This window comes from Dreissena polymorpha, chromosome 4 (assembly GCF_020536995.1).
Source record: "Dreissena polymorpha isolate Duluth1 chromosome 4, UMN_Dpol_1.0, whole genome shotgun sequence".
Lineage (NCBI taxonomy): Eukaryota > Metazoa > Mollusca > Bivalvia > Myida > Dreissenidae > Dreissena > Dreissena polymorpha.
Window position 1 is genome coordinate 113,172,659 of NC_068358.1, and position 17,680 is coordinate 113,190,338.

General features: G+C 38.2%; 2 protein-coding genes across 3 annotated transcripts in view; both read left to right on the forward strand.

Annotated features, from left to right (window-relative positions):
* Window positions 1–1,666: 1,666 nt before the first annotated feature.
* LOC127878997 (putative nuclease HARBI1) lies at window positions 1,667–6,513 on the forward strand. The gene is made up of 4 exons (XM_052425576.1): window positions 1,667–1,965; window positions 2,279–2,351; window positions 3,266–3,447; window positions 4,158–6,513. The coding sequence occupies exons 1-4, from the start codon at window positions 1,778–1,780 to the stop codon at window positions 4,378–4,380; spliced, it is 666 nt and encodes a 221-aa protein (XP_052281536.1). The 5' UTR covers window positions 1,667–1,777; the 3' UTR covers window positions 4,381–6,513.
* A 4,869-nt stretch (window positions 6,514–11,382) lies between these two features.
* The window catches only part of LOC127877191 (putative nuclease HARBI1), a 216,078-nt gene continuing 209,780 nt past the window's right edge, over window positions 11,383–17,680 (forward strand). Inside the window, exon 1 of one of the 2 annotated variants that reach the window (XM_052422852.1) lies at window positions 11,383–11,770. In XM_052422852.1, coding sequence (XP_052278812.1) covers window positions 11,495–11,770 — 276 coding nt within the window. In that variant the 5' untranslated portion in view covers window positions 11,383–11,494. The other variant, XM_052422851.1, reaches the window with a different exon arrangement.

The window sequence follows — 17,680 nt, forward strand, 5'->3', positions numbered from 1 at the left end:
TTATCGTCAAGGACGGGCCACAACATCCCCCAGCTTGTGGGGGACACTTCCAATCCTGTTGTTATCGTAGACAGGAAGGATTACCTTTCGACATTGTTTCACCACATAAAGAATGTCACCAAATTTCATCAATTTCCATGTGTCAGCGGATCATCCCGGTGTTGTGCAGGGAATTAAGTGACTCACCAGTAGTCAAAATCACTCTCAGGAAGGTCTCGAAAGTGAATGTTAATGTGAGCTGTGACAACCTGCCATAAAAAATGTTTGCCAAAGGGCTTGATCTGGACCATCAGTGGTATTTATTTGAAAACATTCATGAATTCTGTCGCACAGATGAACCAAAAACTTGACATGTCCGAAACGCGCTACTGGTGAGCAACAAAAAACAGACTGTGCCCCCCAAAAAAGAAGATGCATTAAGATCTGATCTTCTCTGATCATGCCACAACAATTACATACATCATGTATCAGTGTTTATTTTGGCCAAGGTATTGGGTGATATATTTTCCCCCAAACAATGCAAAAAATCATCTATTCCTAGGAAAGCTAAAACATGTATACGAGTGTTAAATGTGTCAGTTGATACAGGTTTTGAAATGTTCATTACAAACGTTTGTTGTTCCTATTGCACAAGCTTGTTTTCAAGTTTTTAATATCTCATATTTACATAAAAAAATCATTTTTTCCATGTAACCATGCAATTGTTTGCACCTTATGGACACAGACTGCCTTTCCGAAAAACTGGAAAAAAATAGTGTGAAAATTGTATTTATTTATGTTTTACAGTGAAAATCCTATATTTTTGTTTGTTTGCTACATTGTTTCCATAGTAACAAAAACAAACAATTTTTATGTTTTAATTATTGTTTATTTTGTCTATTTTTCTATCAGAAATAATGATGAATAATGATTATTTCATTTACTGAAACATTTAGTATCCAAGTGTTCTTTCAACCAACACTTTTCAATGCTGTTTTTTTTCCATTCTGTTGTGTTTGAGGTTACATTATACTTAAATACACATGTAACTGAATAAAAAAAAGAAATTGTTTATGGAACACACAAATTATTGATTGTTATTGTTTAACTAGTTTTAAAACAGTGAAATTAATATTGTGTCTGCCTTTAAACAAACACTTGATTGAAAATACAATTCATAGATTTATAAAAGGCGTGATTGTGTGCTCTAGTGATTATTTACATGTAGATCGGTTACCATAGCAACACAAATGGTACATTTTAAATGTCCATAATGCTGTTGTCAGTTTATTGCACTATAATTATGTATTTGACTAAAAGAAAGATTATTGTTATAATAAAACAATGTGCTTGTTGTTTGAATGTTTTCGTTGTTTTTTTTGTATTAAATGAAAACTTTTAGTGACGGTAAAATGTAGGGTTGGTCACTTTGGAAGGTCATAAAATTAGTTTTGAATGTGATAAATAAAAAATCTATATCATTTTTGTGAACTACAATGTTTAGAGAATCCAAAATTGCAAAAAAGTCAAAATGTGATTTTTTGAACACAAGACTGATTTTCCCAGCTTTGGTCACATATAATGAAAATAAATAAAAATGTGATTAATACGATGAACATTTCCTAAAATACAGTGCATTCTCAGAGGTATCTTCTTTCTATATACATGTATTGGTAATTTGGATTATATCATCGTTTTTGATAACATAGTAAAATTAATGGTTAAATGGTTATCATTTAAGACTCATCACCGCTTAAACATATTCTTATAGTTATAATTTTTCAAAAACAGGTTTCCGATGAACAGAGAAGACATTGTCAAAGAGAAGAGGGCCTTTTACGACAAATGTAGATTTCCAAATCTTGTTGGAGCAGTGGATGGGACCTTAATCCCAATCACTACTCCAACTGTAGATGAGGAAGTCTACATTTGTCGTAAAGGTTATCACGCCATCAACTGCCAGGCCATAGTTAACACCAGTTTGAAGTATGTATACACTCTTAAATTAATGTAGTAACTATGTTTTTAATTATGAGATCATATTTTGTTGTGAAATGCATTACAATGGTAAAGTACAAATATCTTAAAACACTTCTCCTATTTCCTTTTTAGTTTGACATATTACAAAACATTTCAGTGGTACAACCATAATATACAAATATGAGTTAATATCAGACCTGAACTCAGGGGTAATTTGTCAAAATTGCTTTCCACTGATTGTTAGTTATTATTCTGCTAATTGCTTGTTCTAAACGTATCCTTTAAAGTTGGTCATTAATTGAGAAATAATGCATTTCAGGTTAATTGATGTTGTTGCGAGATGGCCGGGGTCTACCCATGATGGAGCGGTCTTTGACAATTCAAGAATTAAGGTAAAATAAATAATTCTTTATGTATCAGAATCTAGTTACCATAATTATAAGTGCACAATGGGATAACACTATTGCCTGTTGCATATTGTTAATAATTGAAAAGTATGAAAATACCAAAAATTGTACAAAAGTTGTGATCTATGATACTCTTACTCATGTCTGAGTATCATTCGCTCACCACTACTCAATGTGAGCAAGAAGTCAAAGGCTTACAGAGGAAAACTGGCCAAATTAATCTGACCGCTGTGATATGACATTTTTGTTAAAAACGACGTAAAATCCAAACAACCAAACCAAAAATGCATTACTAGTACAACTATAATTAACTGATACTGTTTTTAAATTGCAGTACTGAAAACAATATGTATATTTATTTTTATCATCTTCATTTTAGATTATAAACACAATTGTATATGACTTGAAAATGAACACAGTAAAAAATGACATAAATATAATGTTACTGATACAAAGGTGATATAATGTTATTTATCATATGCTTTACCATTTAATACCATATTTTTTTATATTACACATGTGTAATACAACATTTTAAGCGTTTTTATTGGTTTAGTTTTCGTTTATTGACCAATCGCATTTTGTTATTTTGCTGAAATGACGTTGCAACGTCAAATGACGTCACGAAATGAAAACAACATTCCGGATTTATCATTATGTTTGCGTAAATATTTATTTAATTTGCTCATTAAAACGCATGTGATAAAAAAGATCTGACACTCGTCATATCATACCATATTTAATTAAACTCGTCCAGGAAATTCGTTAGTAAGCTTGTCAAAGGCTCTCTTACTAACAAAATTCCTGAACTGGTTTTATAAAATATGGTATGATATGACAACTCGTGCCAAATCCTATATTTATAAGTTGTGATTTGATTTTTACATGTTTCACTCTAGGGACATCTTGATGCTACTGCAAATCTCATTCTTCTGGGCGACAGTGGCTACGCCCTGAGTCCTTCCCTACTCACCCCCATAAGGAATCCCCGTACCCAACAGGAAGAGCGGTACAACCGCATACACAAGAGGGGTCGGGAAGTTGTGGAACGGGGATTTGGAATATTAAAGTCAAGATTCAGGTATAACTAGAGCTGTGTTTGTGAAACACAATGCCCCCTACTGCTCCGCTTTGAAGCTATATATTTGACCATTGACCTTGAAGGATGACCTTGACCTTTCACCACTCAAAATGTGCAGCTCCATGATATACACATGCGTGACAAATATCAAGTTGCTATCTTCAATATTGCAAAAGATATGACCAAGGTTAATGTTTTGGGACAGAATGACAGACAGACAGACAGGCCAAAAACAATATACACCCGATCATTCCATCCGGGGGCAAAAAATGATTTCTTCTTCCTATCATAGATATTCTTATTTTACATATCAGACTAATATATTGTGAAATCAAATATCCCAATTAATACCCTTTGTACTTTAAATAAAAATGTTATGCACGGAACATAATTGTTAAAGCATTAATTGCTATATTTATAACTTTATTATATATTTAAATTAAAAATGATTGTGCATTTTCTTCATTACCTGGGAATCTCCAATTTTTGTCCTGCAAACATGTATTATGAGTGTATCACAGACATGTTTTCATGTCTACCATGTTAAAATAACAATACAACAATTGAAATGTAATACAAATATTCGGACAATAATAACAGTTGATCTACTGGAATATATAATATCAATTTGATGCTAATCTCAGAACTGACCAGTTCAATGGAGAATAGAAAGTTTAAGGAGAATTCATTATGTGTTTCCTTACTTATAGATGTCTACATCAATCAGGGGGTGTTCTGCCCTATAAGCCACTTCAGTGTGCAGCCTTGTTTGTTGCGTGCTGCCGCCTGCATAATCTTCTGATGGAAAATGGGGATGAACAAGAAGTCGATGCTGATGTACGGGAGGATGATGACAATGATGAAGACCGTGTTGAAGTTGAACACAATCAAGGTGGTGCTGCTGTTCGGGAGTTTTATGTTAATCTAAATTAACATTCTTTTTTATTTTAAAGGTGATATGAGGTTACAGGGCCAGGGACATAGACAAAACAAGTCTATAAAATGTGTGTTTATAATATTTACATCTGATAAAGACAAAACAAGTCTATAAAATATGTGTTCACTTACATCTTATAAAGACAAAACAAGTCTATAAAATGTGTGTTCATTTACATCAGATAAAGACAAAACAAGTCTATAAAATGTGTGTTCATTTACATCTGAAAAAGACAAATTAAGTCTATAAAATGTGTGCTGAATGAGACATAGCTGATTAAATATGTTTTGGGGCTTGGGGACATAGCTGATATTATAGCTTTCGGGCCATGTGATTTAGCTGATTATATAGGTTCTTGGACCGGGGAACATTGCTGATATCATAGGTTTTGGGGTTATGGAACATAGCTGATATTATAGGTTTGGGGGCTGTCGTGCATTTTTCGTCAGCAATTACCTTGTTAACCGTCTAGAAGCCACATTTATTTGCAATAACCATAAATCTTGGTCAGAAGATTTGAATGAGTGAAATCTCGGTCAAGTTTGAAACTGGGTAACCTTGGGTCAAACACTAGGTCACCAGATCAGATTGAAGAAAAAGCTTTTTAACGCTCTAGAAGCCACGTTTATAGCACAATTAGCATACATCTTGGTCAGAACATTTTATCGACTGAAATCACAAAAGAGTTTGAAACTGGGTCACCTCTGGTCAAAAAGTAGATCATCAGGTCAAATTGAAAACTTTTTGAAATACTCTTTTGCATCATTGCACAAACATCATAGTACATGGTATTACATGCTTGGTGCAACTCATGTGAATAATTTATGGCTATTTGGCCCTTTTGTTAAACTGTAAATTAAAATGTTTCTTTTTATGTCCCCTAGCACTATAGTGGGGGACATATTGTTTTGCCATGTTTGTTGGTTTGTTTGTGTGTTAGCGTCAAACTTTCAACATTTGCCATAACTTTTGCAATATAAAAGATAGCAACATGATATTTGGCATGCATGTGTACCTCATGGAGCTGCTTATTCTGAGTGGTGAAAGGTCAAGGTCATCCTTCAAGGTTAAAGGTCAAATATATAGCTTCAAAGTGGCGTCGTTAGGGAAATAGTGTTTATGACAAAAACATTTTTTGTTTTAGTCTGACTTTTTAGCTTAACTATTATACATGAAATATATATGCATGTAGTGGAGCTATAGCCTATCCTACTCACCCAGGTGTGTACATCTGCGTGAGCGTTGGATTGTTAGAGTTTGCGTACCACCTCAAATATTTTCTATGTCCCTTGACATATTGCTTTCATATTTTGCATACTTCTTTACCAACATGACCGCAACCTGTAAACATAAGCAGACAACTGTAATAAGCATTTTGTAAGAATTATGGCCCCTTTTCTACTTAGAATATGCATATTATTGATAAATCTATGTTAAAGTTTGCGTACCTTCTCAAATATTTTCTATCTACCTTGACATTTTGCTTTTATATTTTGCATACTTCTTTGCCAAAATAACTCGAATCTATAAACATGAGCAGACAACTATACCAAACATTTTGTAAGCATTATGTTCCCTTTTCATACTTAGAAAATTGAAAATTTGGTTAAGTTTTGTGTTTAGGTTCTTTTTATTCCTAAAGTATCAAAGCTATTGCTTTCATACTTGCAACACTTACAATACTAACTATCATAAGGGGACTGTGCAGGCAAAGTTATATAACTCTGACTGTCATTTTGACAAAATAATGGCCCCTTATATACTTAGATAATTTAACTTTTGGTTACGTTTTGTGTTTTGGTCCATTTAACTCCTAAAGTATCATAGCTATTGCTTTCAGACTCGCTAACTATCATAAGGGGACTGAACCGGGCAAGTTGCATACCTCTGGTTGGAATTTTAACGGAATGTTTGCCCTTTTTTGTATAAGTATCTTTAAATATTTTGTTATATTGCCTTATGGACATCACTGCATTAGTGTAAGGCGGTAGCTTTGATGTAGATTTCTGCTTCTATTGGTATCAATTGATAGTTATTTGTTATTGTTATACTATTATTGTAAATGTTTTCAGTGTTCAATTTTAAATTCTTAAAATATTGCTTTGAATCATATAGAATGTTTCTTCAAAGTTTTTTGTCTTGATTGTACCTGTATTTAATGTCAATAATAAGAATTTTTATAATAGTCTTTTGTCAATTACTCTTGTTATTTTAAACCATGGGGCATTTTTCATTGATGTGCACTTTAATTATTAAGTCCACCCGTGGGTTCGTTTCACATTCTTGTAAGCACCACCTAACTTTTACAAATAAGATTATCATTAAGATCTGCTGTGCATATTGTACAGGATTTACAATCAGACTATTTTTGAGTTATTTATTGACATTTGTTGAATTTTACAAGTAAACATTGTTGAATTTTGACAGCATTAAATTTTGCTGTACTTTAGAAGGAAAATATGAACTACCATTTTATTTAGATAAATGATAAAAAGAAAACCAATCATAAATTAAGCATGGATTTCTTTTTTTGGTTCACAACATGTTTATACGCATTCTACATAATGCACTCATGTTGTTGAATGTTATGTCTGAGACGTATTCTTGTTGGTACTGGTTTTGGAGGTAGTATAGTAGCAGCCAATAAATAGATTATTAAGTTTATTATTTGTTGTTTTATTTGATTTTTATATGCCAGTTTGGAAAAAAGGAACATATTATGTTAAACAGTATTTATCTGATCTTAACCAATCTTTGTCAGAAGTTGAATTTGGATGATATATAGGCCAATTTCGAAGATGGGCCATGTAGTGTCAGATACTAGGTAATATGGTCACTTAATGCATTTTCAGCATTCGGCATGGTGTTCGGCTCTAATTTGAACAATATTCATCCGATCTTCACCAATCTTATTTAGGATTTGCATCTCGTTTATATAGGTCAAATTCGAATGTAGGTTATATATGCTTAAAAAGTATGTCAAAGTATTACTTGGTGTATTGTTAACATTCAACATGTTGTCCAGGCTCTTATGCAATCAGTATTGATTTGATTTTCGTCAATCTCGGTCAGTGTTGCATGATATCGTGTTTGCTAATTTTGCCAAAAAATCCCACACAAAAACGTCATTCATTTCTCAATGTATGGTTTCTTACTTGCATCTTCGTGGTCAGTCGGTTACTAAAATATTGATATCAATAATCAAAGAAAGTTGTTTTCAATCATGATACAATAAATAAAAGGGACAAATGACTCAACAAATTTAATAAAACAATGATAAAATATTCAAAACGCAGCATCATACAATCACTGTATATTAAAATTATTATAGGCAGATTTGTGTCTGTGATACTATTTGCTATGATGCAATAAGTTTGTATTTGTAGATTGATAACCTAGTAATCGCCAGAAGGCCGTCAAAAGGAACGCTTGGTAGACTATGTAAAAAAAGCGGAAGTCCTATTTGAAAACGTCATAACAGTCATTATTAATTGATGCATTTATTTTAAAGTTCCCATTCAGAACTAGAAATGGCGCGGCAGAGGCCGACGCGTATCCCCACGCCGAATGTTTGACCTAGGTGTGCCCCAGGGTTGGTAATGGGGCCATGCATAGCTGAGATTGACCGTATTGTCATAAGAGAAGTTCATCATCAATTAGAAGTGAATTGGTGTAGAAATGAAGAAGTTATAGTAAAAGGCAATTTTTGGTGGGTGTGACATATGTGGGCAGGGCGCCCCAGGGTTGGTAATTGTGCCATGCATAGTTGAGATTGACCGTATTGTCATAAGAGAAGTTCAGTATCAATTTGAAGTGAATCGGTGTAGAAATGAAGAAATTATAGTAAAAGGCCATTTTGGGCGGGTGTGGTCTATGTGGGCGGGGCCCCAGGGTTGGTAATGGGGCCATGCATAGCTGAGATTGACCGTATTGTCATAAGAGAGGTTCAGTATCAATTTGAAGTGAATCGGTGTAGAAATGAAGAAATTATAGTAAAAGGCAATTTTGGGTGGGTGTGGTCTATGTGGGCGGGGCGCCCCAGGGTTGGTAATGGGGCCATGCATAGTTGAGATTGACTGTATTGTCATAAGAGAAGTTCAATATCAATTTGAAGTGAATCGGTGTAGAAATGAAGAAATTATAGTAAAGGCAATTTTGGGTGGGTGTGGTCTATGTGGGCGGGGCCCCAGGGTTGGTTATGGGGCCATGCATAGTTGAGATTGACCCTAATGTCATAAGAGAAGTTCAGTATCAATTTGAAGTGAATCCGTGTAGAAATGAAAAAGTTAAAGTAAATGGAATTTTTTGGTGGGTGTGGCCTATGTGGGCGGGCGCCCCAGGGTTGGGATTGGGGCCATGCATAGTTGAGATTGACCCTAATGTCATAACAAAAGTTCAGTATCAATTTGAAGTGAATCCGTGTAGAAATGAAAAAATTATAGTAAATGGAAATTTTTGGTGGGTGTGGCCTATGTGGGCGGGGCGCCCCAGGGTTGGGAATGGGGCCATGCATGGTTGAGATTGACCGTATTGTCATAAGAGAGGTCCAGTATCAATTTGAAGTGAATCGGTGTAGAAATAAAGAAGTAAATGTAAAATAACCTAAAAAAATGAGTGATAATTTCTGACGCGGCCCCACCCCAACCGCTATAACTTTTGACCCAGGGGTCAGATCAAAATTCCAAATAGTGCAGGGTCGCACATATGCTCATAGCTACCATGTGTGTAAGTTTCAAGGTTCTAGTGCTTTTAGTGTAGGAGGAGATAGTGGCCAGGACGGACAGACAGACAGACGGACGGACGGACGGACGGCGGAGATAACCACAATATCCCCACCTTTTTTTCAAAAAGCGTGGGGATAATAACCAAAGGTTTCATTCATAAAAACTATTGACCATTAAAATATGTTCCGCTCTATGGAAACAAATACACGTGATGTATACCTTGTTAAGTTGTCAACCATGCTTTTATCGGGTGGAATTTTTTTATAAACGCTTCGCTGAAATCAAATAAAGTTAAATTTGATTGTTGACAGCTGCGAATGCGACATCTGTACATTAGTGAGCAGTGTTCTCGAAAAACAGGGCTTAATGCATGTGCGTGTAGTATCGCAGGGACGACCCTTTCCGTATAGACTAGCTTTTGGTTTTGGAAATACTTTTTAAAAACGAAAAATTCCATACAAGCAAAAAGAATAGACCGTGGTTAGTCTGTACGAAATTATATTACCAGTTCCATTCAAAGGAAACGGTTCCTTGTTTGTAACATCAAATACTTAAAATTGCGAACACATAATACATTGCGAAAACAGAGTAGTTAATAGTACATGGAAGAACGATGGAATGTATAGAAAAATATTAATCGTCATGCAAAAATATGTTTTCTTACTATTAGTGGAGAAGCAAAAATAACGCTTATATTAGCTATAACTGTCGTTTCAACTTTGAAGACTCTCTTTTTTAACTTGCTTACTTCGTTTTCAAATGTCGACATTTATGAATTTTTATAAAATATAATACTCGACTCGACAAATGCTTTTTGTGCGGCACTTCAATTTATTTAAGAATAATTCGTATAGAAACACTGTTTTTATGATAAAGAAGATAATTTAAGTGCACTTGTTGAACAGATCTACACTAAACATATAGGATCTTCCAACTTCGTAACTAGCGACCGCAACTGGTATTGTTCGCAGTTTGCAGTATTCGTTCAACCCGGATGTTTTCAAGTACCCGACTGCCATAGAAGCCCTAGAAGGAGGGTTAATTTCAACATATTCTCAACAGGAAGGGTTGGAGAGTACTTTCAACTTGTATTGGTCCAATACGTCATAAAGTACATTTGAGGATCGCTCTGTGAAAGCGGCGTTTAATGCACGTCCGTAAAGTTTCGTCCTTGATTTGCATGTGAGTCTGCACATCTGTGACGAAAGTCTCAAATTTATAGAATTAAAATGAAGTATCTTCTTAGCGAAAATCCAGTTAAGACGAAAATTCATTTCCCTGATTAGCCTGTGCGGACCGTCCAGGCTAATCTGGGACGACTCTTAACGCACACGCATATAGCCCCATGTTCACTGAGCGCGGGCGGCGGCTCAAATGTATGAGTAAATTCCATGTTGCATTTGTGTGAATATCTTCTATCGCAGCTTTATATTTTTCACAACTCATATTTTAACAAATTTTTTAGAATATGATCTCGTACCGGACATTCAACTTTAAGGTTCGTATTAGGGGGTTACAAGAACAATAAACATGCTGTAACTTAGGGAGATCAACAAAAATGATTGTGTTGATTCTTATCAAATACCTGCGAGCGCTTTCGTTGTGTTTCGTGAAGGAAGAATTATTCTTATTTGTGATACGTAAAGGCAAAGTTGTTGTACTTTGTGACATTTACAGAAAAACTTGTTCTACTTTGTGCACGGTTTAAATGTATTATAGTTTTTCAAGTGCTAGATTAAGACAATGTTGCTCTACGTTGGGCTGTATTGTTACTTTGTGCTACATAAATGCACGTTTTCTTCGTAACGGCATCCTTTTAGCCTCGTTCTGGGAAAACATGGCTTAATGCATGTGCGTAAAGTGTCGTCCCATATTAGCCTGTGCAGTTTGCACGAAAATGTTCAGTTTTCATGGGATTTTTCGTTTAAGTGAAGTATTTTCAAAACGATAAAACAGTTGAGGCGAATTGTTTCGTCACTGATTAGACTGTGCGGACTGCACAGTCTAATCTGGGACAACACTTTGCCCGCATGCATTAAGTCCAGTTTATCCAGAGCGCCTCGCAGCTTGGTGGCAATACTGCTCTACGTTCGTCGACTCAACATTATAATATATAACGTTCGAGCCACGTTGTGCAACGTAGTTATATACACAAATATATGTACAAAAATAGTCAAACATGATACACCTTCATTGCTGAGGTTATCAGCAGCCAATTGTATAAACATTTTAACCGCAAGGTAACCACGTTATCGCGGTAACCAGACAGCTTACCATGGTTAAACCATTTGTATAAACAATTTACAAAAAAATTACCACGCACTTACCGCGGTAACTTTTTACCCACCTATGCTAGCTGGGTAACTGCATTTTAACCACAACAAACATGGCGGACGTTCATATGGTCAGACATCGTAGACCTCGACTTTTTCGACGAGTCGACAGACAGGAGACGGACTTAATGGACGACGAAGTGCGCCGAAGGTATAGGTTTTCGACGGACAACATTGACCGACTTGTGGGACTGTTGGAGCCAAGTGTTGTGCCGGTGCCCGGCCTACAAAACGCGCACATACCTCGTGACTGGGAACCAGCGACAAATCGATATAGTGCATGCTGGGCAGCACGAGATAGGACGGTCTCTTGTGCACGGGACGTTGAGGTGAGTAGATGTGTTTATTTGCCTATGTCCCTATGTGAGTATTGTGTGTGAAATAGTGAGCCTGCGTATAGTTTATATTGTATTATATGGTATTGTATTGTATATGTGTGTCGGTAACTGTGAGCCTGTAATTGTGAACCTGTGCGTGTAACCCTGAGTACGTAAGTAGTTCCAGGGGGTTTAGCCTGTGTATGTAAGCCAGTGTCTAGCTGTGAGCCTGTGCGTATTGTATTATATTGTATTTTATGTGCGTTCAACACGTATTTACCTGGAAGGCCATTCCCAGAAGATATAAGTGAGTCTGTGACTGTGTATGTAAGCCGGTGACTGTGTGTTTAAGTACGTGTTTGCCTGGAAGTGTATTCCCAGAAGTACATGTATAGTGCCATTTCGTGACGTGGACGAGCCGACAAGTGTACCCGACGAGCCGACGAATGCACCCGAAGAGCCGACGAGTGTACCCGACGAGCCGACGCGTGAAGCCGACAAGTTCCCTCGAAGACGACGAGGACGATTGGTGCCGTCCAGACGTGGATTCCAGTCGATGCCCATGTGAGTAGTCTAGTATATTATCTTTGCTAGCGGTTGTGATAATTGCATTAAAACCCACGAATAGCTAACCGGGTGAAAACACTACAATGGTAGTACGGGTGGGGTTTGTGTAATTGTGTTTTAACGGTTAGGCTAGTTCTATATATAACTTTGTTGCAAATACATCGGCATCGTGAAATTTAGTTTGGACCGTCGCATCAAATTTAATTTAAAGTTCTGTGTTCGTTTTAAAACGTTATTTCTATAATTTAACAGTTGCACGCATTTTTCGTCTATTTTTAGTCGTGTGTAAAAACAGACGGCATCATAGTTTTTTTCATTGTTCACATTCGCCGGCCGTGTTATCAGTTGGCGAAATATTTGTTAAAAAACGTGATTGTCCAATGCTGTTTGTAACAGGTTCATTGCTTGTGTAATCAACGGACGGCCACGTGTTTTTTATTTGCAATGTTTCCGTTATTAGTTGGCGCGTATTCTGTGCGCAGCAGTTCATGAAAAAACGTGTTTGGTTGACTGCTGTATATAGCAGTGTAAATTGCTGATGTATCGGTAACTGAAGTCCGAGGAAATAGAAGTTTACGGGGCACGAATTTTGTCCTTGGCAATTCTATTTATAGCAGTGTTATTGCGAATGTAAACTGGGTCCCGGGAAATTGGTGCTTAACAAGTTAAAGCGGCGTGCTTTTTATTTGCAGTTTTTATTGATTATTTATAGAAAAAACAGCGATAGCGATTTTATTAATTGGTAATTATTGGGCAATTTAGTTTTAATTGTGTAGGCTAATTGCCATTTTTATGTAGGTATTAATTTTGATTAAGTTAATAGTAATTTAAATGAGTAAACTCCGCGAGGCCCAGAAAAAGGTAAAGGCCGAGCTGGCCGCCCAGATATCCGACTTAGAGGCGGATATCACGGCTTGCTGGGAAGAGCTTCAGGTTAGAATGAGGGAACCATTGCCCCTTTTTACAAAACCCCAGGTACCGATAAACCAGCCTATCATATACAATCAGCCTGCTACGTTGGCGTCTATTAACCAACATAGCATGTACAATCAGCCTGCTAACCTGGCGCCCGTTAACCAACTTAGCATACCAAATCAGTCTGCTATGTTGGTACCCATCAACCAACTGGTAATACCTAATCAGCCGGCTACGCAGACGCTCATCAACCCGCCTGTAATATCGAGCCTTCCTGTTGCACTCCTGCATGCAACTACACAAAACCCTGCTACTCCGAGTAATCGGGATGTGATTACCCGGATACCTAAAAACTTGCAGTTTGACGGTCGTAGCAATTGGCCAGTATTCCGGGGCAAGTGTGAGCGCTATGCCAAATTGCACAAATGGTCAGATGATGAGCGCGCCGATGGGTTGGTTTGGTGTTTGGTGGGAAAAGCTGCGGATTTCTATGCAGTAATAACTGAAGGAAGGGAAACTGTCCCTTATAAGGAGTTACTGCATCGTCTGGAAGAGCGTTTCGACGCAAAAGAGCTCCCTGCTACTGCGCAAGGGCGTTTCCAGGCGATTTCTCAGGCGGTAGGAGAATCATTGGATGAGTGGTCAGATCGCGTACTCACGCTAGCCACTAAGGCATTCCGAGATCTGCCCCAAACATACGCCACCGAGCAGGCAGTGGCAAAGTTTTGCTATGGGCTACATGACAGAGAAGCAGGCCTGCAGGTGAGCATGCAGCAACCAAAGTCGATAGGAGAGGCAATTGAAAAAATTAGAATGTTCCATCACATTCAATTTGCATGTGCCCCTACCCAAATGGATGAGCAGGAGGACTTGAGATGGGTTCACGCGGTTGGCGAGGAACCAATTCCAGAGGTGGTGAGTGGGTCGGCGCTCGACAAGTTGAGCCAGGTGGTTGGTCAATTGCAGGGTGCCGTGGAACTGTTGTCCTGCCCTTGTGGGACCCCGGATGCTGTTCGCCGCGTCGAACGACCGGTTCCGTTGTTCCGTCCCGACGTTCACGAGGGATGCTATGGCGAGTGTGCGGCCGAGGATCCCTATCAAGAAGGCACCTGGAGCCGCGGCGGTCCACGTGGGCATCGGAACCAACATGCCTACGAAAGGGGATCCGGCTCAAATGCTTACCATGGGAGCGCCGGGAACTGGCGAAACAACGGGTATCGTAGTGGATACCAACATTCAAATTTCCGCCCTGAGGGATCCAAGCGAGGAAGATATGGGTCTAATTGGGGCGAATATCCTGGTATGGCGCGGCGGGGCATATCTTGCTTTAAGTGTGGTGGACTGGGACATTTCCAGCGGAATTGTCTTGAAAATACCATGTCCTTGGCCAACCATGAGGAGAAAGCGCCCGTAGTGGTAGCGGATGAGCAGTCGGGTCAACCGGAAGTGGTTCATGAAAACCAGCCAGGTTCGGTGTTCCAGTTCTGCATGAAGGTGCAGGTGGGAGATATCGTGGTTGACGTAGTGGTTGATTCGGCAGCAGAGGTCAGTATTATCTCTGATCGGATGTATGAGGCCATGAAGCAGCCACCTCCCAAGCTGGGTGATGTCAAGTTGTTGATGACAGGAAGGGACTACTCCATGCCGAGTTTTGTCGTAGGCCCAGTTGAGTTAAAGATTGGCAACTGCTGGTATCGGGAGCATTTGCATGTAGCTCCGACAGATGTCGATATGCTTCTTGGGTTCGACATTTTGGTAAATCAAGGCAGAGCCATCATTAATATGGCAGAGGCCACCATTATTTTTGATGGACAGGTTTTGAACCTTGAGAGGGGAGTCCCACAGCATGCCAAGGACGTGCACGATGCAGTTCCCTTGGTGCAGCCAACTGTGCCAGATGTCGTCCGTGATCCAGGGATGGTCATTGGCAATATCACTGAAGGAGACCATGGGGATCCTGTGTGCGTGGATGCATTTCGCGTACAACGGGTGTACGGGGAGTCTGCGGAAGCAGCCAGCCGAGAGGCGGCAGAAGTTGCCCAGGGAGGGGAAATTGGCCAGGCAGCGCGAGAGATGGCCAGGTCGGCCACTGGAGATGGGGCCAAACCGGCCGCCGGACATGTGGATCCGGCTGATGTCGCTGCGGCGGACCGCCGGAAGTGTGCGACCGGATACGGAATCGCCGCGGGTGACAACCGAGGGGTCGGCGCATCCGGATACCGAGTTGCCCCGGACAAAAGAAGGGAGGATGAATTTCGAAGGCCTGTTAGGCGTGGCTTAAGAGGGTGGCGACCCTCTAGTTCTCGCCGCTGGGAGCGGTCCCAGCGTTGGAAATTAGGTTGGCGACCACCAGAGCGTCTAACTTCCAAAATCTGTTCCGCCTAACATTGTAAATGGCGAGGTTAATTGTTAGTAAAACTAGGAAAACAATTAAAAATACAATATTCCCCCAATTTAAACAATTACAGTAACGTTGCAGTCACATAATACTAAACAGCGGTATGGTCACCTATTTTTGTGATCCTCTTTACTACTCTGATGTTTAGTTACTGGAAACTCTATCCTATTCGCGGTGTTGTTAATGTATTATTTGCTTGTGTTAAGACATATTCAATGTTTTTTGGAAATATTGCATTTTTACAATTTAAAGTCAACACTATGATTGGTGGTAGTAGTATTTGTTATAAAAGTAGATTTGAAATAGGATTGTTGTATCAAAATGTTTTTTATAGTAAGGGTATACTCTAGTAGTAACACTAAAAGCAGCAGCAGCAGAAGTAGCAGTATCAGTAGTAGTAGTAGTAGTAGTAGTAGTAGTAATAGTAGTAGTAGTAGTAGTAGTAGTAGTAGTATTAGCAGTAGCAGTAACAGTAGTAGTAGTAGTAGTAGTAGTAGTAGTAGTAGTAGTTGTAGTAGAAGTAGTAGTAGTAGTAAAAGTTGTTGCTGTAGTAGTAGTTACTTTAGTTGTAGTTATAGTAAAAGCATAGTTCATATGAAACTAAGTTCTAGAGTAATTTTGAAAATTTTAATGGATGAATGAAGACAAAGTTCATTAAATAAATTCATTTATAAATGATTGATGATTGTTTCCTGGGAGATATATTTTATATCATAATAGTATGCCCAAATACTTAATAAGAACTCCACATATACTACCTCCATACAATAAATGAATATTACCTAAAGTACGCGGAGTATAAAAGTAATAGTTCTCTTAAACATTTTGATTAATTTGATTAGATTGTTTTGAATATATATATATATGTCCTATTGTCTCAATTTAAGCCCAGTCTTTTATTGCAATATTGTTGGAACTATAAACTTGAAATTAATCTGAGCAGTGCTCTGCGAAATGAGGGTTTAATGAATAGGCATAAAGTGTCGTCCCAAATTATCTTGTGCCGTCCGCGCTTTACTTCCTGTAATGTTTGTATTACCGCGCTAAGAAGTGCTTTGCACAGTCACGGATGTGTTTCATTATTTCCCGTGAAGTCTGGTTTCCCTTATGGTCGGATGTGACATTGTCGGACGACCACTGTCACACTCCATACTGTTTGTGGCCGGAAGTGGTATTTCCCGGAATTGTTCTTTTAAACAATATTTGCAGGTCTTTTGAATTTTTATGTGACCATGCTTGACGGCAACTGTCATGATGCATCAATTTCATTTTTTGTTAATGGTCGGAGGTGTTTCCAGGTGCATGTACACTTTATTTTGTTTTTATTTTTGTAAAGTACATTATTTCTCAGTGGGATCTCCACATTCTAATACATAAGGGAATGTACTTGTTGGACGAAAGCCAACAATAATGTTTTTTCTTGATTAAGTAATTGTCAGACGATAGCCGACAAGAATGTTCTTTTTTATTTTACTAATTTGATGGAATTTTAAATATGCAAGAAACATATTGGTCACTAACCGCTAGAATGCAGCGGTCTGTATGTACCCCGCTTGGCAAAGGCACTCCTGTGCCTGCGGGAAGGGGGAAATCATAGTCCCATTTGAGTCTCTGTCTTTTCTGCCTTGGGTGCGACTGTACGATTACCATGATGGCGGCGGCCCAAGAGGAGAAAAGTGGGAGGAGTGTAGTGGGTACAATAGTTTTTGTTTTATTTTAGTTGTATTTCCCTCCAGATAATGTCAATAAAATGAATTTGTAACATTAAAAGCAATTAAAGGTATTATACTTGTACAAAAATAAGATTATTTTTATTCTTATACTTTTAACCTTTTGCCACTTAGATATGTATTTAACGCATTTGTAATCCCTTTGTTAAAATTCTTGTGATTGTATAATATAACCAAGATGATTTTTATTGTAGATAATGCATTTCCATGTGGGGGTGAGGACCTTCTCATGTGTGCTGCAAAGCGGATGTATTTGTCGCATTTATGTTATTTGTTAAAATTTGTGAAAATAGGTTGTAAGGTGGGTGCTCC

Bases quoted from the DNA above. Each gene is read 5' to 3' on its own strand.
- LOC127878997 (XM_052425576.1), top strand. From the start codon at position 1,778: ATGAACAGAGAAGACATTGTCAAAGAGAAGAGGGCCTTTTACGACAAA. The intron at 1,966-2,278 runs GTATGTATACAC...AATGCATTTCAG, and splicing joins ATAGTTAACACCAGTTTGAA to GTTAATTGATGTTGTTGCGA. The intron at 2,352-3,265 runs GTAAAATAAATA...GTTTCACTCTAG, and splicing joins TTGACAATTCAAGAATTAAG to GGACATCTTGATGCTACTGC.